At 46.8% G+C, this 22,919-nt stretch overlaps 1 protein-coding gene across 1 annotated transcript; it reads left to right on the top strand.

Moving 5' to 3' along the window:
* The first annotated feature begins 17,725 nt into the window (after positions 1-17,725).
* Positions 17,726-18,670, top strand: LOC135886276 (olfactory receptor 14A16-like). The gene has a single exon (XM_065414097.1). It carries the CDS (start codon positions 17,726-17,728, stop codon positions 18,668-18,670), a length of 945 nt encoding a protein of 314 aa, XP_065270169.1.
* The last annotated feature ends 4,249 nt before the right edge of the window (positions 18,671-22,919 follow it).

The following is a 22,919-nucleotide window of genomic DNA, read 5'->3' as shown; positions in this document are numbered from 1 at the left end:
AGTTTTTGAAGCAATCACACACACACACAAACTTGTTTCAATCTGTCAACTTTATACTCTTTGTATTTAAGCATATAAAGCTCAGGGGAGTACAAATCACACAAAGCCATAAACATCCTAAACTCACTGTTCCTCATCAACTCACCCTTCCCTTGGGGTTCCTCTGTGTTCTGCGGGGCAGGCAGGATCCACCATCCACTGCTTACCCTGCTCCTGCCCTACCCTCCCTCATCTTACTCCAGTGCAAGATGGCTCTCTCCCCCAGTTGTCCCCTGTCAGTCTATTTAGAGACTCCTGCTGGGGTCACCTGCTGCTTTTGTTCTGCTTTTTGGTAATTTTCCACTGCTCTCAAAGCCCCCTGACTTAAGACAGGAGGAGGACATGCCTTCTCCCAGCTAGAGCAAACCCACTGACAAATGACTAGGGAGGAGAATAAAAATATTGCTCAGGCATGCAGGAGTGAAATCAGGAAGGCCAAATCACACTTGGAGTTGCAGCTAGCAAGGGATGTTAAGAGTAACAAGAAGGATTTATTCAGGTATGTTAGCAGGTCAAGGAAAAGTGTGGGGAAGGCAACCAAGTGACAGAGGGTGTGGAAAAGCTAATATACTCAATGCTTTTTTGCCTATGTCTTCACAAACAAAGTCAGCTCCCAGACTGCTGCACTGGGCAGCACAGCATGGGGAGGAGGTGACCAGCCCTCTGTGGAGAAAAAAGTGGTTCAGGACTATTTAGAAAAACTGGATGAGCACAAGTCCATGGGGCCAGATGTGCTGCATCCGGCAGATGTGATTGCAGAGCCATTGGCCATTATCTTTGAAAACTCATGCGGATCAGGGGAGGTCCCGGATGACTGGAAAAAGGCTAATGTAGTGCCCATTTTTAAAAAAGGGAAGAAGGAGGATCCGGGGAACTACAGGCCAGTCAGCCTCACCTCATTCCCAAAAATCATGGAGCAGGTCCACAAGGAATCAATTCTGAAGCACTTAGAGGAGAGGAAAGTGATCAGGAACAGTCAGCATGGATTCACCAAGGGAAAGTCATGCCTGACTAACCCAGTTGTCTTCTATGAGGAGATAATTGGGTCTGTGGTTGAGGGGAAAGCAGTGGATGTGTTATTCCTTGACTTTAGCAAAGCTTTTGATACAGTCTCCCACAGTATTCTTGCCAGCAAGTTAAAGAAGTATGGGCTGGATGAATGGACTATAAGGTGGATAGAAAGCTGGCTAGATCATTGGGCTTGACAGGTAGTGATTAATGGCTCCATGTCTAGTTGGCAGCCGGTATCAAGCGGAGTGCCCCAAGGGTCTGTCCTGGGGCTGGTTTTGTTCAATATCTTCATTAATGATCTGGAAATGGCATGGATTGCACCCTTAGCAAGTTTGCAGATTACACTAAACTGGGAGGAGTGGTAGATACACTGGAGGAAAGGGGATGGATACAGAGGGACCTAGACAAATTAGAGGATTGGGCCAAAAGAAATCTGATGAGGTTCAAAAAGGACAAGTGCAGAGTCCTGCACTTAGGATGGAAGAATCCCATGCACTGCTACAAACTAGGAGCCGAGCGGTTTAAGTAGCAGTTCTGCAGAAAAGGACCTAGGGGTTACAGTGGATGAGAAGCTGGATATGAATCAAGAGTGTGCCCTTTTTGCCAGGAAGGCTAACGGAATTTTGGGCTGTATAAGTAGGGGCATTGCCAGCAGATCGTGGGACTTGATTGTTCCACTCTATTCGGCATTGGTCAGGCCTCATCTGGAGTACTGTGTCCAGTTTTGGGCCCCACATTACAAGAAGGATGTAGAAAAATTGGAAAGAGTCCAGCGGAGGGCAACTAAAATGATTAGGGGGCTGGAGCACATGATTTATGAGACGAGGCTGACAGAACTGGGATCATCTAATCTGCAGAAGAGAAGAATGAAGGGGGAATTGATAGCTGCTTTCAACTACCTGAAAGGGGGTTCCAAAGAGGATGGATCTAGACTGTTCTCAGTGGTAGCAGATGACAGAACAAGGAGTAATGGTCTCAGGTTGCAGTGGGGAAGGTTTAGGCTGGATATTAGGAAAAACATTTTCATTGGGAGGGTGGTGAAGCACTGGAATGGGTTACCTAGGGAGGTGGTGGAATCTCCTTCCTTAGAGGTTTTTAAGGTCACTCTTGACAAAGCCCTAGCTGGGATGATTTAGTTGGGGATTGATCTTGCTTTGAGCAGGGGTTTGGACTAGATGACCTTCTGAGATCCCTTCCAACCCTGTTGTTCTATGATTCTATGATTCATTGTCTCAAGGTGTTTTACTTGGATTTAGATGATCATTGACTGCTGATCACTCCACAAATCAGGAGTATTCAGATAGAACTCCCAATTCATCACATTTTTCCCCTTTCCAGAAAGAACAGGGCAAGGGTATGCAACAGGTACCCCAGGGATTTTCTGGCTCCCCACTCCTAGACAGACCATCTGCTGTTACTACTTCTCCATTTGAACTTCATACATTCAGTCAGTCAATGAGCAATTCTGGTGACCATACCAAATACAGCTTCATGACAACAATATAGGTCAATTCCCCTGTTGATGCCTGCAGTGATTGCTTCATACCCATTTGGGCTTTTCCCACCCTTTTCCGGGTATCATGGATTTCTCAGCACTCTTTACCATGCATAAGCTTCTTTAGTGTCCATATTAACTCAGGCTACAGGCATCATACCCATAACTGTTTCCCTGCTAGCTCCAAACCAGCCACACCCTTATCTCCTTCCTCTGGGGTCCCATGGACATGACTTGACCCTCTTCTCCTCCTTTATTTCCCCGTAATGTTCCAAAAAGGACACCCACTGTAGCTATAGGCTGCTCGGTTCTCACCTCTCTCAGGCAGAGACTAACATCTCCACTCCCTCCTGATCGGGGGTTTTCTGAGCTGCACAGCCTCCTGCTTACACTGTGTTATTCCCAGCAAACCAGAGTGTCAAAACAAGTTTACATCCACTCTTTGTTTTTTCTACAGAGACTATAAACAGTGTAAATGCCCACAGGTATAGACCACAGAGCCATTTTCAAGCAAGAACATTTATTCTTAAGGTAAAAGAATTACAGAGAAGCTGTATTAAAAATAAAATAACCTACACACATGATAATAAACTTATAAGACATCATCCTGCCACTCCATCCAAGGACTCTGGTAGGAGTAAGTCCTTCAAAATCCACCAAGGCATTTTTCTGTGCTCACATCCAATCTCTCCCCTCGAGAAGTTACATACAATCCCCGCGCACAATAATGCATACATTTTGCATTTAATACAATGGACTCCAGAGAGACTTACAGTGGATAAGCACCAGGGAAGAAGAAGATGCTACAGGACCATATTGGCACAACACAAAATGGAGATAAACTGGTCATGAGTAAATTCAGGCTTGAAATCACAAGAAGGTTTGTAGCCATCAGAGAAGTGAAGTTCTGGAGCAGCATCCCCCATAAGAGCAGTAGGGGGGAACAACCTAACTAGCTTTAAGATGGAGCTTGATAAATTTATGATGGGGATATAATGGGGTTGCCAGTGAAAGCTGTGGACTGGACCTGAAGACCCAAGAGGTGCATAGAAAACACATTCTGTGGGCTATCAGCTGTGCTCGTTACTCAATTTTTACTTTCCTGCATCTATTCCTTTGAAATAGAAATAAACACAGCAGCAGTAGGATAACTAGGTTTGCAATTACAGTATTACTTCAAAATATTAGTGTTTCCCACTCCTGTTTAAAGCATGGTTTCCAATTAAGAGAGTCAGAAATTATCCATCTGAATGTTTTATCATGTGAACATTGGTTTCTCAACCAAATAGCTATTCTCAGGGAAAGTAGCTGATATCCTGGGGGGGAGTGGGCAGGGGGTTATATTTTGTTGAAAAACTGAACCCAATCCTCTATTTTTTTTCAACTTAAAATTTCAGTTTTCAGTAGTTTTTAGTGACACAGGTTTAGTTTTTTGTAGCCAGATTCTGAAAAAAAATTCAATTTGGGGGTATCTGCTGCAAAATCAAACTTTTCTACCTGTTTTATTTTTTTTCTGTCTGACTCTAGATATTTGATTAAATTGATAATAAAAACTTTAAAGAGTTCCAGTTATATTTTTTTAAATTTGTCAGTACATTAATTCCCTAATATATTTAATTGAAACAGTAACTTACTGTGCTGTTCATTGCAGATTTTACTCCAACTTGCTTTGTGTTTGATCCTCCAGCTCCAAGATTGTGCTATCTATCTATCTATCTATCTATCTATCTATCTATCTATCTATCTATCTATCTATCTATCTATCTATCTATCTCAGTGTCCCTACCACTGTATTATCTACATGTCAGAGGGACAGATTTCAAAGAATCCTTTCACCTGCACACTCTGAGACTGACCTGACAGAACTAGACTCAGAACTGTTGCTCTCTGCAGATGAGCCGTGTGTAGCTGAGTCTGATCGTCAGTGACATTAGGAGACTCATGCTGTAGAAGACAATTTATACATTTCTGTTTCCTAAGGGCTTCCTAGATTCACTCCCTGGAGCCCTGCACAGCTCAGAAGCAGCGGCCCAGAGGCAAAAGTGCATCAATTCATAGATGATTAAGGCAAAAGGCACCTCTATGCCCCTCTATTCTGACCCCTACCTAGCACAGGCCCTAGGATCTGCCCCAGGATTCCCTGATACCAGACCAGCTTCTGTTTTATCCATGAGGCAGAGTTACAAAGATATTTAGGCAACTAAAGATGGAAACAGGAGACTAGTGGGATTAACAAAAGCTCCTAAATTCAATGGGAGTTAAGACCCTAATTTGTTCAGGTGCTTTTGTGAATTCCACATAGATACCATCTCCATGTTTAAGTGCATAAACTCCTGTATAAAGCTGACATTGTGTCTAACATGTTAATTTCCCAGGCTTTTCTTTCTTTCTTTCCAGAAATACTAAGTCTGGGATTTGCAAAGGTGACTAAGGCTATGTCTACACTACAAAATTAGGTCGAATTTATAGAAGCCGGTTTTATAGAAACCGGTTGTATGCAGCCGATTGTGTGTGTCCCCACATAAAATGCTCTAAGTGCATGAAGTCGGCGGACCGCGTCCACAGTACCGAGGCTAGCGTCGACTTCCGGCGCATTGCACTATGGGTACCTATCCCACAGTTCCCGCAGTCTCCGGCGCCCATTGGAATTATGGGTTGAGATCGCAATGCCCGAATGATGCAAAACAGTGCCTCGGGGGGTTCTGGGTACATTGCGTCAGGCCCCTCCCCCTCCGTCACAGCAATGGCAGACAATAGATTCGCGCCTTTTTACCTGGGTTACCTGTGCAGACAACATACCACAGCAAGCATGGAGCCCGCTCAGCTCAGCTCACTGTCACCATATGTCATCCGGGTGCCGGCAGACGTGGGACTGCATTGCTACATAGCAGCAGCAGCTAACTGCCTTTTGGCGGTAGACGGTGCAGCATGACTGGTAGCCTTCATCGGCGATCGGGATGCTGGTAGCTGTGGGGCTGGCAGCCGTAGGGCTGCATTGCACCAGTCCCTTGCCTTTTGGCAGTAGATGGTTTATTACGACTGGTAACCGTCTTCGTCGGACAATCATGGATATCAGTCATAGTATATTATTTTCCTGCCAAGTATTGTCTGCTAAGCACCCAGAAGAGGCCGAGGGCGATCTGGGTGCTGGCAGACATGTGGCTGGCACACGTGGGGCTACATTGCTACACAGCAGCAACCCCTTGCCTTTAACCGTCCTCGTCGGACAATGATGGCTATCAGTCGTAGTATACTATTTTCTGCCAAGTATTGTCTGCTAAGCACCCAGAAGAGGCCGAGGGTGATCTGGGTGCTGGCAGACATGTGGCTGGCACACGTGGGGCTACATTGCTACACAGCAGCAACCCCTTGCCTTTTGGCAATAAATAGTATATTATGATTGGTATCCATCATCATCATACTGGTAAGCTCCCAGTATTTGCTGCCAAGCACCCAGAAAATGCCGAGGGCTATCAGTCATGCTGCACTGTCGTCTTAAGATGTAAAAAATAGATTTGTTCTGTATTCATTTCCTTCCCCCCTCCCTCTGTCAAATCAACGGCCCGCTAAACCCAGGCTTAGGAGTTCAATCTCGGGGGGGGGGGCATTCTGTGTGACAGTTGTTTGTATTTCTCCCTGATGCACAGCCACCTTTCTTGATTTTAATTCCCTGTACCTGTACGCCATGTCGTCACTCGCCCCTCCCTCCCTCCCTCCCTCCTTCCCCTGGTCTTTCAGATACTAGTTTCGCGCCTTTTTTTAGACCAGACACCATAGCTAGCACTGGGATCATGGAGCCCGCTCACATCACCGCGGCAATTATGAGCACTATGAACACCACGCACATTGTCCTGGAGTATATGCAGAGCCAGGACATGCCAAAGCAAAACCGGGACCAGCCGAGGAGGAGGCGATTGCAGCGCGGCGACGAGAGTGATGAGGAAATGGACATGGACCTAGACCTCTCACAAGGCACAGGCCCCAGCAATGTGGAAATCATGGTGTTACTGGGGCAGGTTCATGCCGTGGAACGCCGATTCTGGGCCCGGGAAACAAGCACAGACTGGTGGGACCGCATCGTGTTGCAGGTCTGGGACGATGCCCAGTGGCTGTGAAACTTTCGCATGCGTAAGGGCACTTTAATGGAACTTTGTGACTTGCTTTCCCCTGCCCTGAAGCGCCAGAATACCAGGATGAGAGCAGCCCTCACAGTTGAGAAGCGAGTGGCGATAGCCCTGTGGAAGCTTGCAACGCCAGACAGCTACCGGTCAGTCGGGAATCAATTTGGAGTGGGCAAATCTACTGTGGGGGTGCTGTGATCCAAGTTGCCAGGGCAATGAGAGACCTGGTGATATCAAGGGTAGTGACTCTGGGAAACGTGCAGGACATAGTGGATGGCTTTGCTGCAATGGGATTCCCAAACTGTGGTGGGGCGATAGACGGAACCCATATCCCTATCTTGCACCGGCGCACCAAGCCACCGAGTACATAAACCGCAAGGGGTACTTTTCAATGCTGCTGCAAGCCCTGGTGGATCACAAGGGACGTTTCACCGACATCAACGTGGGCTGGCCGGGAAGGGTACATGATGCTCGCGTCTTCAGGCACTCTGTTCTGTTTCGAAAGCTGGAAGAAGGGACTTTCTTCCCGGACCAGAAAATAACCGTTGGGGATGTTGAAATGCCTATCGTGATCCTTGGGGACCCAGCCTACCCCTTAATGCCATGGCTCATGAAGCCGTACACAGGCAGCCTGGACAGGAGTCAGGACCTGTTCAACTACAGGCTGAGCAAGTGCCGAATGGTGGTGGAATGTGCATTTGGGCGTTTAAAAGCGCGCTGGTGCAGCTTACTGACTTGCTCAGACCTTAGCGAAAAGAATATCCCCATTGTTATTGCTGCTTGCTGTGCGCTCCACAATATCTGTGAGAGTAAGGGGGAGACATTTATGGCGGGGTGGGAGGTAGAGGCAAATCGCCTGGCCACTGATTACGCGCAGCCAGACACCAGGTCGGTTAGAGCAGCACAGCAGGGCGCGGTGCGCATCAGAGAAGATTTGAAAACTAGTTTTGTGACTGGCGAGGCTACGGTATGAAACTTCTGTTTGTTTCTCCTTGATGAAATCTCCGCCCCCCACCCACCCGGTTAACTCTACTTCCCTGTAAACCAAACACCCCACCCTCCCCTACCCTCCCCCCTTCAAGCACCACTTGCAGAGGCAATAAAGTCATTGTTACTTCACATTCATGCATTCTTTATTAATTCAGCACACAACTAGGGGGATAATTGCAAAGGTAGCCCAGGATGGGTGGGGGAGGAGGGAAGGAAAAGGACACACTGCACTTTAAAACTTTAAAACTTATTGCTCTGGAAATCATCTAGGGTGGAGTGACTGGGTGGCCGGAGGCCCCCCCCACCGTGTTCTTGGGCGTCTGGGTGAGGAGGCAATGGGACTTGGGGAGGAGGGCTGTTGGTTACAGAGGGGCTGTAGCGGCGGTCTCTGCTCCTGCTGCCTTTCCTCCAGCTCAACCATACGCAGGAGCATATCAGTTTGATGCTCCAGCAGCCGGAGCATCGACTCTTGCTTTCTGTTTACAAGCTGACGCCACTTCTCCTCTTCATCCCGCGATTCAGCACGCAACCTCTGCTCTTCAGCCCGCGATTCAGCACGCCACCTCTCCTCTCGCTCATATTGGGCTTTTCTAAAATCAGTAATTGACTGCCTCCACGCATTCTGCTGTGCTCTGTCAGCGTGGGAGGCAGTCTGTAGTTCTGTAAACATTTCATCACGCGTCCTTCGCTTCCGTTTTCGAATATTCACTAGCCTCTGTGAAGGAGAAACATTTGCAGCTGGTGGAAGAGAAGGGAGAGGTGGTTAAAAAAGATACATTTTAGAGAACAATGGGTACACTCTTTCACGTTAGATTTTGCTGTTCACATCACACAGCACATGTGCTTTCGTTACAAGGTCGCATTTTTCCTCTTATATTGAGAGCCTGCAGGTTTGGTGTGAGAGATCACTCACGCAGTGCCAGGCCACAGATTTCAGCTTGCAGGCAGCCATGGTAAGACACAGTCTTTTGGCTTTTTTAACCTTGTTAACAAGTGGGGATGGTTTAAAACAATACTGCTCTCATTAACCATACCAAGCACCCGTTGGGTTGGCTATTTAAAATGGGTTTGCAATGTAAAAGGAGGGGCTGCGGTTTCAGGGTTAACATGCAGCACAAACCCAACTAACTCCCCTCCCCCACACACCCAATTCTCTGGGATGGTCACTTCACCCCTCCCCCCCACCGCGTGGTTAACAGCGGGGAATATTTCTGTTCAGCAGAGCAGGAAGGGGCACCTCTGAATGTCCCCTTAATAAAATCGCCCCATTTCAACCAGGTGACCGTGAATGATATCACTCTCCTGAGGATAACAAAGAGCGATAAGGAATGGATGTTGTCTGCATGCCAGCAAACACCGGGACCATACGCTGCCATGCTTTGTTATGCAATGATTCCAGACTACGTGCTACTGGCCTGGCGTGGTAAAGTGTCCTACCATGGCGGACGGGATAAGGCAGCCCTCCCCAGAAACCTTTTGCAAAGGCTTTGGGAGTACATGAAGGAGAGCTTTCTGGAGATGTCCCTGGAGGATTTCCGTTCCATCCCCATACACGTTAACAGACTTTTCCAGTAGCTGTACTGGCCGCGATTGCCAGGGCAAATTAATCATTAATCATTAAACACGCTTGCTTTTAAACCATGTGTAATATTTACAAAGGTACACTCACCAGAGGTCCCCTGTGTGCCCACAGGGTCCTGGGTGAGGTCAGGGGTTACTGGTTCCAGGTCCAGGGTGATAAACATATCCTGGCTGTTGGGGAAACCGGTTTCTCCGCTTCCTTGCTGCTGTGAGCTATCGACGTTATCTCCATCCTCATCTTCCTCGTCCCCCGAACCCGCTTCCCTGTGTCTTTCTCCAGTGAGGGACTCATAGCACACGCTTGGGGTAGTGGTGGCTGCACCCCCTAGAATGGCATGCAGCTCCGCCATTCTAGGGGGTGCAGCTGTGAGGGGGGAAGGAAATGAATACAGAACAAATCTATTTTTTACATCTTAAGACGACAGTGCAGCATGACTGATAGCCCTCGGCATTTTCTGGGTGCTTGGCAGCAAATACTGGGAGCTTACCAGTATGATGATGACGGATACCAATCATAATATACTATTTATTGCCAAAAGGCAAGGGGTTGCTGCTGTGTAGCAATGTAGCCCCACGTGTGCCAGCCACATGTCTGCCAGCACCCAGATCGCCCTCGGCCTCTTCTGGGTGCTTAGCAGACAATACTTGGCAGAAAATAGTATACTACGACTGATAGCCATCATTGTCCGACGAGGACGGTTAAAGGCAAGGGGTTGCTGCTGTGTAGCAATGTAGCCCCACGTGTGCCAGCCACATGTCTGCCAGCACCCAGATCGCCCTCGGCCTCTTCTGGGTGCTTAGCAGACAATACTTGGCAGAAAATAACATACTATGACTGATATCCATGATTGTCCGACGAGGACGGTTACCAGTTGTAATAAACCATCTACTGCCAAAAGGCAAGGGACTGGTGCAATGCAGCCCTACGGCTGCCAGCCCCACAGCTACCAGCATCCCGATCGCCGATGAAGGCTACCAGTCATGCTGCACCGTCTACCGCCAAAAGGCAGTTAGCTGCTGCTGCTATGTAGCAATGCAGTCCCACGTCTGCCGGCACCCGGATGACATATGGTGACGGTGAGCTGAGCTGAGCGGGCTCCATGCTTGCCGTGGTATGTTGTCTGCACAGGTAACCCAGGTAAAAAGGCGCGAATCTATTGTCTGCCGTTGCTGTGACGGAGGGGGAGGGGCCTGACGCAATGTACCCAGAACCCCCCGCGGCACTGTTTTGCATCATTCGGGCATTGCGATCTCAACCCATAATTCCAATGGGTGCCGGAGACTGCGGGAACTGTGGGATAGGTACCCATAGTGCAATGCGCCGGAAGCCGACTCTAGCCTCGGTACTGTGGACGCGGTCCGCCGACTTCATGCACTTAGAGCATTTTATGTGGGGACACACACAATCGGCTGCATACAACCGGTTTCTATAAAACCGGCTTCTATAAATTCGACCTAATTTTGTAGTGTAGACATAGCCAGAGGTGGTGTAAAGAAACCGGTTTAAAGGGCCCTTTAAGTCGAAAGAAAGGGCTTCGTTGTGTGAACGTGTCCAGGCTTAATTCGATTTAACGCGGCTAAAGTCGACCTAAACTCGTAGTGTAGACCAGGCCTAAGGTATGCAAACTTGGGATGCTGACGTGCCTTGGCCTGCCTGGAACACTCCAGCCTACAGTGATATAAGTATAACCAGGCAGCAGGGCTGGAGAAACAAGGTCAAAACACCTGGTGCTCTTGCGATCTAAACCTGGCTATGCCTCTAAGTTACTTTCCGTGCCCCAGTTTCCCAGCTTGTAACCGGAGGGATAAGCACTGAGAATGGATGAATACTACATAAGGAATCATTTATTTAGGGCCCACTCCACTATTCAGTTTGGTTCAAGCCCTTAATTAATTTTCATAGATCATGGTGAAATATTTGTTGTTGTTTTTTTCAAAACAGAATTTGCCTTTTTCCCACAGGAATGTAGGAATCACCAGAGTCTACTGCCCGCGGTCTCACTTGGCACAGTACCAAATACTGCACCACCCAGAACAGCTGGAGTTGTTGCTGGGGAGCTGCTCTAAGTGCAGCCAGTGCAGGATCATTTGCCTGAGTCTGCAGAGAGCCTGAGACAATGGCTCTGACAGAATGGAACTGCCCCAGGCTTTTCCATGAGTGTTCATCTCCCATCCCCACTGCTCTCGAGAACCCCTCCAACCCCACCGCCAGCATGGGGCTCTGTGTGCAGGAGGCGGGAAGAGCACAACTGTCCCCACCCCCTCACCCAAGCAGATACTGTCTGGTGGGCAAGTGAGGACTGGGGGGACCACTGCTGTCATTCCATGTGGGCCAGGGTCAAAGGGGCAGAGCCCCATGCATGGCCCTGGAGTGTCTGAACCCAGCCCTGAGAGTTGGCAGAGATTTATGGGACTAAATGTGCCTCTTTCCTCTTGCTCCTGGGAACAGCCCTGCTCAGAGCAATGACTCCTGGTGGGACCAGCCCCAGCTGCTGTAGAGGGAAAGGCAGGGAGCATCCCCTCTCCCGTGCACAATTCTGCACTGACCTTCATGTCAGGGAGTTTCCCAGTGACCTATAGGCTGGGTGGAGACTGGAACCATGGAGGGTTTATTTCATACTCTACCTAACATAACCATGGAGGTTCTCATAATCCATGCCAATGTCTCACCCGCTGAGCTCTTTGTCTCAGTGATACCTTGTGACAGTGAATTCCCCAGTTCAACTGTGTGCTCAGCAGTCCTGGGCAGAGGCCACCCTGGGCACTGTTCAGAACAGGGGGACTGGGCTAGGCAGAGGAAGGAGGAGTGTGAGAGAGGAAGGAAGTGATAACCAGGGTTTGCCAATGGGCAGAAGCAGGGGAAATAGTCTTTTGCTTGGAGATGGGGGTAGGTGGAAGGAATCAGGGGTGGGTGGACTCTTCCATGGGCCTGGGACCAGGTCAAAGGAGTGGGGCTGAGCAGATGAGGGGACTAGTAGTCAGAGGGGTTAAGCAGGTATCTCTGAGGAAGCTGAGTCAGGAACTCTGGGTGGAGGAATTGGGTCAATGATCCTCTCTTCCAAGTAAAACCCAACAGTGATATCATGGACAATGTCCATATTCCTGATTGAAAGATTTATTTAGTAATGTTCTGATTTCTGACATTTCAAAAGATTGGTATTTTAGGCGTTTTTTACCTGTTTAACATAAGATTACATTGAAATAAGAAAAAGAAGCCCATGTAAGGCACCTTAGCACGTAACTGGTAGTACAAAAAATAAAGTTGAAATAATAATTCAAAACGGAAACGGCTGTTTAAAATGTTCCCAATGTAAAATTAAAAACATTTAATTGAAAATGATATTTTCCCACAAAAAAATAAAATAAAATAAAATAAAATTGATGTCAGTGAAACAGTTTGTTTTGTTGAGAATATTTTTTTGGTCAAAGATTTCTGACCACTTTGGTTTTCTAACAGCTAAAGGTACTGACTGGAAAGGGTTTGTTCATCATTTGCTTACAGTCAGTTAGACGTACTTCAGTGCATTGTTGTGTCAGGCTACAGTGGTCAGTATCTTGAGGAATCAAACATGTTAGTTTCACAAGAGACCTGAGGTGCCAGCTGCCACTTGAGGCACCTGGGGCTGGACTCACGAAGAAATGTAACCTTGCAATGCTGAGTGGTCCCCACAGCTAAGTGGATGGTACCTAGAAAATCACCGGGGTTCAAAAAGCCTGCGTTTGGTGCTCAATGAATGGGGAATGATAGCGCCTCAGAATGGGATCCATAAAAGCCAATGTGCTTGGCAGCTCCTCGGCTAAGGCGGCCAATGGGAGATGCAGTGTGCTAAGCCCTGTCCCACTCTCAGAGGTAGGCACCTAAGCACAGGCTACAGGGAGGTGCGTCCCACTGCTGGGGATTCCCAGCTGTGACCCCTCTCCTGCAGTTAGGAGCTTAGGCCGTGTTAGCGGGGGAAGGAGGAGCTCCCTCACAAACATTAGCCCAGCACTAAGTGTATCACCTGGGGAGTAGGAGACCCTAGATGAACATCCCCCCTTCTGTCTCCCATACCCCAGGTTAATGCGCTGACCATGTGGCTAAGAGCTACAAGGGAAGTACTCCTGCTTCATCATTCTGTGTGACATGCCTATGTGTCCGGATCCGGTAGGCAAACTCTGGGCAGACTTACTGCACTGGCTCTGCAGCTGAGTTAGGGGATGAACGCTTGTTGTCCCCTGGCTCATGCATCACTCTGGGGGTTAGGTATCTCTCCCCTCTACCCCCCAGCTTCCTCCATTGACTCCCAGAAAGGGATCACAGTTGGGAATCCCAAGCAGAGGGAGGCACCTCCCTGCAGCTTGGACTTAGGTGCCAAATTCCCCAAGAGGGGCAGAGCTTTGTGCATGCCCCTCTCCCTGGCATCTCCCCATGGCTAGCTTAGGTGAGAAGCCGCCTTTGCAATGCCTACATCCCTCTGTGAATCTGGCCCTTGCAGCCTGCTCAGGCTGGCTGGGTCACCCAGCATGTCAGGGCCACTCCCCTTTGCAACCAGGAACCTCCCCACTCCCCATTGCATAATGTCATTACTCCCAGAATGTGACTGGACAATAATAGGCCACCGCTGGATAGGATTAGAACCAGTGCTTGGGGGCTTTCCATTGGCCATGGTGCCCGTCACTTTCAGTGACCTCGGAGAAGGTGGATGGAAAGAGGAGGTGAAGACAGCACAGACAAGACGGGGGATGGTGGGGAATGGGAAGCAGGATGCTCCTTTCCCACGGGGGGATAGACAAGCCAAGGGATCCCCCTCCCCAAGGCACTCAGCAGTCATGCTTCCCCAATGGGTCTTGCCTTCAGAATCAGGGGTACAGGGATCCCTTGTCGGGCCTGCAGCTTCCCCCAGGAGCCAGTGACCAACCCCCTCATGATGGTGTCAGTGACCAGCGTTCCCCACAATCCTCCCCCATCTCGAGGGGCTTGAAGTGAGGACTCTGCAAATCTCCCTAAAATTAACGTGGAAATGTTGGTCAGTCAGAGTCTGACTGTGATCTCGTTCACACTGGGCTTACCCCCTTTGATACTTGCCAACTCCAGTAGAGATACTAATGGTCTACATCAGGGGTTCTCAGCCTTTCTCTTTCTGAGGCCCCGACCCAACATGCTATAAAAACTCCACGGCCCACCTGTGCCACAACTGTTTTTCTATATATAAAAGCCAGGGCTGGCTTTAGGGGGTAGCAAGGAGGGCAACTGCCTAGGGCCCCACGCCACAGGGGGCACCGCAAAGCTAAGTTGCTCAGACTTTGGCTTCAGCCCCGGGTGATGGTACTCGGGGCCCCGGGCTGCAGTCCGGCGCAACAGGGCTTTGGCTTTCTGCCCTAGGCCTTAGTGAGTCTAAAATCGACCATGCTTGGCAGACCCTCTGGAACCTGCCTGCAGCCCCCCAGGGAACCCCAAACCCTGGCTGAGAATCACTGCTGTAGACCAGGGGTTCTCAACCTTTTTCTTTCTGAGGCCCTCCCAAACATACTATAAAAACTCCACGGCCCACCTGTGCCACAACAACTGGTTTTCTGCTTATAGAAGCCAGGACTGGAGTTATCGGGTCACAAGCAGGGCAATTGCCTGGGTCCCCATGCCACAGGGGAACCCAAGAAGCTAAGTAGCTCAAGGCCCCAGGCTTCAGCACCATATAACGGGGCTTCAGCTTTCTGCCCTGGGACCCAGTGAATCTAACACTGGCCCTGCTTGGTGGACCCCCTGAAACCTGTTTGAGGTGTCCCAGGGGGCCCCAGACCCCTGGTTCAGAACCACTGGTCTACACGATTGAGGGATCAGTCTTAGGCCTATTCATTGAAGCTTCCCTACAGTTTATTCACCTGATCCTCTTGGGCATGAATGACTTGACTTTAATGGAGTTACTCCTGATTTACACCATATTGGGTGAGCAAAATCAAGCCAACTCACTCCCGCTTTCCAATGTGTCACATATAGCACCCTGCCCATCACATCTTGCGCTTAATATTTTATTGCCTGGCATCTTGGGCAATTGCTTATATTTGTGCACAATTGAGTGCAAAGTGGGTGTCAGAGGCTACCCTTCTAGTGCAATAGAGTTTCACATCCACTTGGCACAGATGTAAAAGGCTCGGATTGAATTGAGCCATTCATAGGAAGGAGATTCACATTGTGTTCTCTCTCCCTAATATTGTGTAGAGGACAGGAATTATTGTTTTTGCTCTCTCTCTCCCCCATGCGGCCTCCAAGGAAAGGCCAGACAATCCACCCTCTTATGCTGAGTGTTAACAACAAAGAAAACAACTGAACAGAAATATTCGTTCCAGATCTTTGGGACCTACATCCCAAAGGACTGTAATGAGGCATTAATATAGGACCTTGCATTGGAGCAAAGACAATTTATCACTCTTCTCACCTCTGCATCACTCATTGACGTGACTCCTTTGTCAAAAGCAAATGAAGATGCATGTGAATCTGTTCAGGGACATCATATTTTTTACCTACTTTATAATAATTCATGGGTTGCAAAGCAGGACAGACACCCTGGGATCTTCGCAGCCACAGTATGGTTTCATGGTATGGTTTCATATTCATTAAGGGTGCTGGGGGGCTTTCAAAGGGGTATTGGAGCCCAACTGTCATTGAATATTAACATGGATTGAAGTGGTTCTTGTTGATATTCCTGGATGCAGGGTTACTTAATTAAAGTGATAACTAATCACAGAGATCTGTGTAGGTCTAGGATAGATAGATAGATAGATAGATAGATAGATAGATAGATAGATAGATAGATAGATAGATAGATGTGTTGTTTAGAGAGAGAAAAAGAGAATGAAATCTCGTTTAAAAATGCCATCATTTACAATGAATTATACTTGCTAAGATTTTTTTCTTCCTGTACCAGATTCCAGGGTTTTCTTGCTCATGTGAATAGCTCATTGTGACCTGGCTTTTGCCTCAGCACTTTGCTTCAGTGATCAGTAGAACTCATAAATATAATGGAAACTTGGGCTGATGCTGAAGTTTTCAAAAGTAGAAGGGAAATACAGAGTCCATTCATCCCAGGGGTTATTGGCAAATTTTGACTTTTTAATGAAAAAAACAAAACTTCAAAATGGTTTGTTCAAAAAAATCAATTGGTCAATAAATCCCTCCCCCCCCCCCCCCCGGAAAGCAGTCACATGGCACAATAAATTTATAATAAATAAACAAATAAAAATAAAATAAATATTTATTCAAAAATCCAGTTTTCCATCAGAACAAAAGTTGTGGTGGGAAATTCTCGACCTTCCCTACCGATCTTCCTGCAGGGAAGCTGGATTTTCAGAGGATCTCAGCTCCCATTATAGGTGCCTAAATGAAGTGACCAGACTTTTCAAAGAGCAGAGCAGCCAGCATCTCCTCCTGAGAATGGTAAATTCATTTGATGATCTGGTTTCATTCTTTGTGTGTCTAACCAGGAGTGGTCAGGTGCTGATCTTTTTTGAAAATCAGACCAAGAGTATTTTTTGTGATACGGTAGCTCAGCAGTTAGGACACTAAGCTTCTAAACCTGAGCTGTGAGCTTGAATCTCAGTTGACCATCATGAGTTATTCTTCTTTTGAGATCTCCAAGAATTACACTTGATCAGAAATTCTGTCAATTTTCTTCTTTTAGCAGAAAATTTTCTACCTAGCAAAACTTTTTGTGGAAACTGTTAGCTGTCCCCCCAAAAATTTTAAAGCGAAAACTGAACAATTTCAGGCAAGAACTGAAAATATTTGAATTGGGAGGGGAGGGTGTCAGAAAAAGCATTTCACTTTCAAAAATCAAAATGTTTTGGGAATTTGTTGGATGAAATGTCACAAGTTTCCACTGATTTTTTTTTTAAATGTACGTTTTTGCAATTAAAATTTTTCATGGCGGAAAGAGGAAACATTTTCTGACCAGGTCTAGGAAGAACCTGTATAGAACCTGAAAGTTACAATAAAAGGTGGCAGAACACAGATTAATATGGTTGGATAATGATGATGTCTTCTGGGTACTCAGAGGATGAGTTACGAATGGCCAGTGTGGTGTATTGACAGGACAAGCTATCATTCTAAGTTTGTGAGGGTTTCCTGCTCCTGATAGCAGGCTAGGGGAATCTGTAGGGAAGCATGTGGTCTTTGGCATTCAGCTTACATAGAGCCAGACTAGGGTAAAATGGGGTGAGTTGTGCTTCTCTGCCTTAGGAAGCAGCCTGCGTTGTCTCTCTCTGGTTTTAGGTTCTTGTGTGTTATTCTCAGAAATGAAGTAGTGTTATATTGCCGCCTTCCAGCAAGAGTATTTTATGTTTTTTTATTTAACTTCCCTATGTATAACAGACAGCAGTGTCACAACCTCCCTCTGAATACAAAAGGTTGTAGGGGACATGCATTAGGAAAAATATGTTTGTTTCAGCTCCCTTCATTCTAACTGCATTTTTCTGATGCCTCTTCCTTGTCTTTCCCATTCTCGCCAGGTAGGACATGACCAACCAAACCTCTGTAACTGAATTCCGTCTCCTGGGATTTTCTGACATCCGCGAGCTGCAGATCTTGCACTTTCTTGTGTTTCTGTTTGTTTATGTGGCCGCCCTCATGGGGAATTTCCTCATCATTGTCCTCGTGACCTTCGACCATCACCTCCACAGCCCCATGTACTTCTTCCTCAAGAACATGTCATTCTTAGACCTCTGCTACATCTCTGCCACTGTCCCCAAATCCATGGTGAATGCCATCATGCAGCACCACTCCATTTCTTTCCACAGCTGCTTCCTGCAGTTGTTTTTCTTCATCATGTTTGGGACAGCAGAGTTGGCCTTGCTGACGGTCATGGCATATGACCGCTACCTGGCCATCTGCAGCCCTCTAAGGTACAGGACAGTAATGAACAGCAGAGCATGTGTCCAGATGGCTGCCGGGTCCTGGCTCAGTGGAGTGCTGTATTCAGTGTTGCATGTGGGTAACTCATTCAGCTTACCCTTCTGTGGGCCCAACTTTGTCCACCAGTTCTTCTGTGACATCCCACCCCTCCTGCAGCTCTCTTGCTCTGACACGCAGCCCAACAAGGTCCACAACATTGTCTTAGCCCTCTGCTATGGCTTTATCTGCTTCACCTTTATCTTTCTGTCCTATGTTCACATTTTCAAAACTGTAGTGAGAATCCCCTCTGCAGGGGGCAGGTATAAAGCCTTCTCCACGTGCCTGCCCCACCTGATTGTAGTCTCCTTGTTCATTGGCACTGGATTCTTCATGTACATGAAGCCAAACTCTAGGTCCCCTTCCACTCAAGACATGTTGGTGCCTGTGCTCTATGCTGTTGTACCACCGGTACTAAACCCTATTATCTACAGCCTCAGGAATAAGGAGATAAAAACAGCGTTGAGAAAAGTGAAAAGGCAGGGATGGAATATGGCCACATATTTCCGATGATCTGCTAAAAACAATTCAGAAAAGCATCACAGAAGGTACCCAGATACCATAGCAATGGGTGAAAAAATAAATAGCTGAGGTTGGGATTTTTAGTTAGTTAGTTAGATAGATAGATAGATAGATAGATAGATAGATAGATAGATAGATAGATAGATAGATAGATAGATAGATAGATAGATAGATAGATAGATAGATCAAAGTTTATATTTCTCTTCATATGTCAGCAAATATAAGTTTCTTCTATATTATCTTACTCCTAGTGCTGCTCAGAAAGTGTCCTGGAAATAGTTTTTCTTATGTCAAATTAAGACTTTTCTTAGACAATCTCAAAACCAGTGTGTGACCTTCAGTAAGTCATTTTAATCTCCCTATGCCCCAGTTCCCCTTATGTAACATGCAGGTGATTGGGACCAAAGGTCAAAATTTCAGAAAAAAATGGTAGAAGGGAAATGGAGGGTATAACGGAAATGGGGTATTTTGTCTTGATCTGTAGACAGCCGACTCCCCAACTCCCCAGGCGGCTGCCTTCCAGTCTGATCTGATTTCCCCGGTGTGCAGCCTGGCTCCCAGAAGCCTTCTCCACCTATGCCTCATACGTAAGGCTATGTTTTAGTCATGGGTATTCTTAGTAAAAGTGTTGGACAGGTCATGGGCAGTAAACAAAAATTCATGGCCTGTGACCTGTCCATGACTTTTACTATATATTCCTGACTAAATCTTGCAGGGGGTTGCACGGGCGCACTGTGGGTGCTGGGGGAGGGCAGCCTGGGGTGCTGGGGGGGAGGTGGGCAGCAGCATGCAAGTCATGATGCCACTGGTGCTGGGGGGGTTGGCGAGGCTCCCTACGTGGCTCCACGCCTCTCCCCCCAACCTCCTGCAGTAGCAGAGTTTGGGTATGGGAGGGGCAGGGGGTTGGGGCATGGGACGGGGAGAGGCAGGCTATGGGCGGTGCTTACCTGGGGGGCTCCCTCACTCAGCTGCTAGGCACAGGTGTGGCAGCACTCATTGGCTAAGCAAGCCAACCCCAATCATGAGCCTAACTGCAGGAAAGTGGATAAAGCTTCATAAACAGTTATTATAACCTATAGCAGCAAATGTTGATGGGAAAAGGTACAAAAGGGAGAAAGAGAGACTGGATTAGTCTGAAGAAAAAGGCCTCCTGATATAATCAAGGACTGTGTTAAGATCTCATGCCTGGTACACAGGGTAAGTGTGGGACTGGAAATCAATGGACCCAAATTGGTGTGTCGGAAATTAGTTCTAAATTATGGACACAATAATTAGGGGATCTTTTTATCTCTTTATATCTTCTGGTCCTTAAAAGAGACTTCAGAGGGAAAATTGAGGGACGGGGACACAGTGGACTCTGGCTGACTGAAAAACAAGGAAAGGGGAAGAAGTGAGCTTCACAATCTTGGCTGCCACCTTCACCATCTGCAGGGACCCCAGTGTCCACCATGACACCATTGGGCCTTTGTCATCCTAATCCTGAGAGATGTCCTCATCAGACCAGGCCAGAGAGAGGGATTCAGATGATATCGCCCATTCAACTGACTCCAGCTCAGCCACTACCCGAGATAGGAGACTTTACCGTCCCCCCATCCCCCCACTTGTATGCCCTTTTCCTTCCCCACCTTTTTCCTTCTCTTTTTTCTCCCTCTCCTTTTTCCTTCTGTCTATAAAAGTCTGGCTTAGCTGGCCAAGACGCCATCTTCTGCAACATTTCTGTAAGCCTCTGACCAAAAAGGCAGCTAAAAGCAATGTCCAAAACAGCCTAAGAACATAAGAACGGCCATACTGGGTCAGACCAAAGATCCATCTAGCTCAGTATCCTGTCTTCCGACACCAGCCAATGCCAGGTGCTTCAGAGGGAATGAACAGAACAGGTAATCACCAAGTGATCCATCCCCAGCTGCCCACTCCCAGCCTCTGGCAAACAGAGGCTAGGGACATCATCCTTGTCCATCCTGGCTAATAGCCATTGATGGACCTATCCTCCATGAACTTATCTGGTTCTTTTTTGAACCCTGTTATAGTCATGGCCTTCACAACATCCTGACTGATGCTGGTACAATTTGTCAAGTCTCATTGTGACTGGTAAGACCATGTGCTGGACTGGTGTTTTTCCAGCAGTGAGGTTGTGAGTAAGAGTCAACGTCAGAGGCAAAAGCTGCATTTTCTACCTTGGCTGTTCTTTTCTCTCCACTGTTGCATGTGCTTGATTTGAAACGGGATCAGACTTTAACGAGAGACGCAACAACCCCAGCACCAGACCATTTGAACTAATTTCATTTATTTTCCTGAAAAAGAACACTTATCACCATCTTTGCCATCATCTAGAAGACAGTCAGAGAAGTTTGTGTTTGTTTTTCTTTTCCATTCCAAAGACTCTCTCCAGCTAAAGGGAAAAGGAACAGGAGATGGTGCTAAATAAAAGCCTTATTTAAGATTTTACATTTCAAATGCTTTACCTGTTTCCCCTTCTTCTTTGTATCTATAATAAAAAGTTAAAAGGATGTTTAATAATGAGTTTGCCATGACACTGAGCAGGCTGAGGTCTCTGTATACCAAACCCCGAACCTTGTTTAAAATGGTTTCATACTGGACAGGGACTGGGTCATGTTAACACCTTTGACTCTTTGAGCCCATTTATTCCATCAAAATTAATACAACAGAGTTCCATCTTCATCTACATCCGACCCAGGAAAAACCATTCCTTGGCCCTCAACAAAGTGGCCAGTGTCCTAAACACATTGGGAACGCCATTGCAGAACCTGATCATCTGCAGCCTGAGGAACATGAAGGTGAAAGGGGCCTTGACAGATGACCTCAGGAGGAAGCTGTATTTCTTCAAGGAATCCCAGGGCACGTTGACTGGGTCTCTAAGAGGGGAATTGTTTAAAAGCCAATAGATAACATTTTCAAAAGCACCTAAGTGACTTAGGAGCCAATGTCCCATTTCCAAAATTGCCTTAGTCACTCCAGAGCGTAAGTCCCATTCAAAGTCAATAAGACTAGATTTGTAATGGTACTGAGGCATCCAGTGGGATTTTCAAAAGCACACAGGCATGTAAAACCCATTGATTTCAGTGGCATGTAAGTGCACAGGTGCTTTTGAAAATCCAACTATGCACCGAAATGGCCCTCTTATGACCCTATTAAACTCATAAGCACCTAAGTTGTATTTGAAAATGAGACTTAGGTTCTTAACTTAGATGGCTTTGAGAATTTTCCCCAATGAACAGAAGACACTGTCTCTGTGGGTACGTCTACATGACTATTTTTAGCTGACTAGCTCAATCAAAGCTAGCACAGATATTTCTCCTTGAGCTGAAAGTTACACCTGCAGCTGCACAATAGACAAATCCTGACTGTGTGTGTGTAAGAAAGAGAGAGAGAGAAAGAAAGAGAGAGAGAAAGAGGGAGAGAAAAATGACAACTAGACAACCTATAGCCAGGTCAACACTAGAAAAGATTTGCCAGTATAGCTATCCTGGCAAACATTCCTAATGTAAATGCAGCTTTTGCCAGCTTTTGTTGCTATAGTTTAGACCAGTTGTCGAAGACAAATTAGCTATACAGGAAAATGATCTTTACGCCAGTGTAACCATGTTCTCATTATGGCTTTTGCCAGTATTGAAATATCACAGAAGTAAACACAACCCATAAATGACACTGCTATGATGGCAAACATTTCTAGTGTAAGCCTAGCCTATGTGTTCCTTTGTAAGGTTACATTATAAGTGTATATTTCTGAGTCTTTGCTTTGTGTGTGTGTTTGCTAGTGAATAATGTTGCATGAATGTGTCTGTTTCAGTCCGTGTATGTTATTTGGTGTGTAGATAAATGCACATGTGAGTTTTGACATTCCTCTATGTGTCCTTCAGAATGTACATACTTAGCAGCTTTGGCAATGGCCAATACTTGGCACTTCACCACAGGTCAGAAAACACCTCGCCCAGTGCTGGGGATGAGATATAATTTTCCCCTTAGGCCACAATTTTCAGAAGAATTCACTTCCCACTCCGGCACCAAATTAAGTGGCCAGATTCTTAAAAGATTCCAGTAGACTGGGGGCTGAGGAGAGCTGTCCAGGAAGTGATTTTTTCTCCTCAAAATTTTTCTTGGTATTATTTTGAGTTTTCATATATAAATATAAAAAAAACAAATAATAACAAGTCCTGAACATTTTCTATGATAACTGAATTTTTCTGGAGAAACTGTCAATGGCATTTGGGTGTCTACATCC

This window comes from Emys orbicularis, chromosome 12 (assembly GCF_028017835.1).
Source record: "Emys orbicularis isolate rEmyOrb1 chromosome 12, rEmyOrb1.hap1, whole genome shotgun sequence".
In the NCBI taxonomy this organism is placed as follows: domain Eukaryota; kingdom Metazoa; phylum Chordata; order Testudines; family Emydidae; genus Emys; species Emys orbicularis.
Note: the sequence above shows the minus strand (reverse complement) of the source record. Positions and strands in the feature narration are given on the sequence as shown.

Bases quoted from the DNA above. Each gene is read 5' to 3' on its own strand.
- LOC135886276 (XM_065414097.1), top strand. From the start codon at position 17,726: ATGACCAACCAAACCTCTGTAACTGAATTCCGTCTCCTGGGATTTTCT.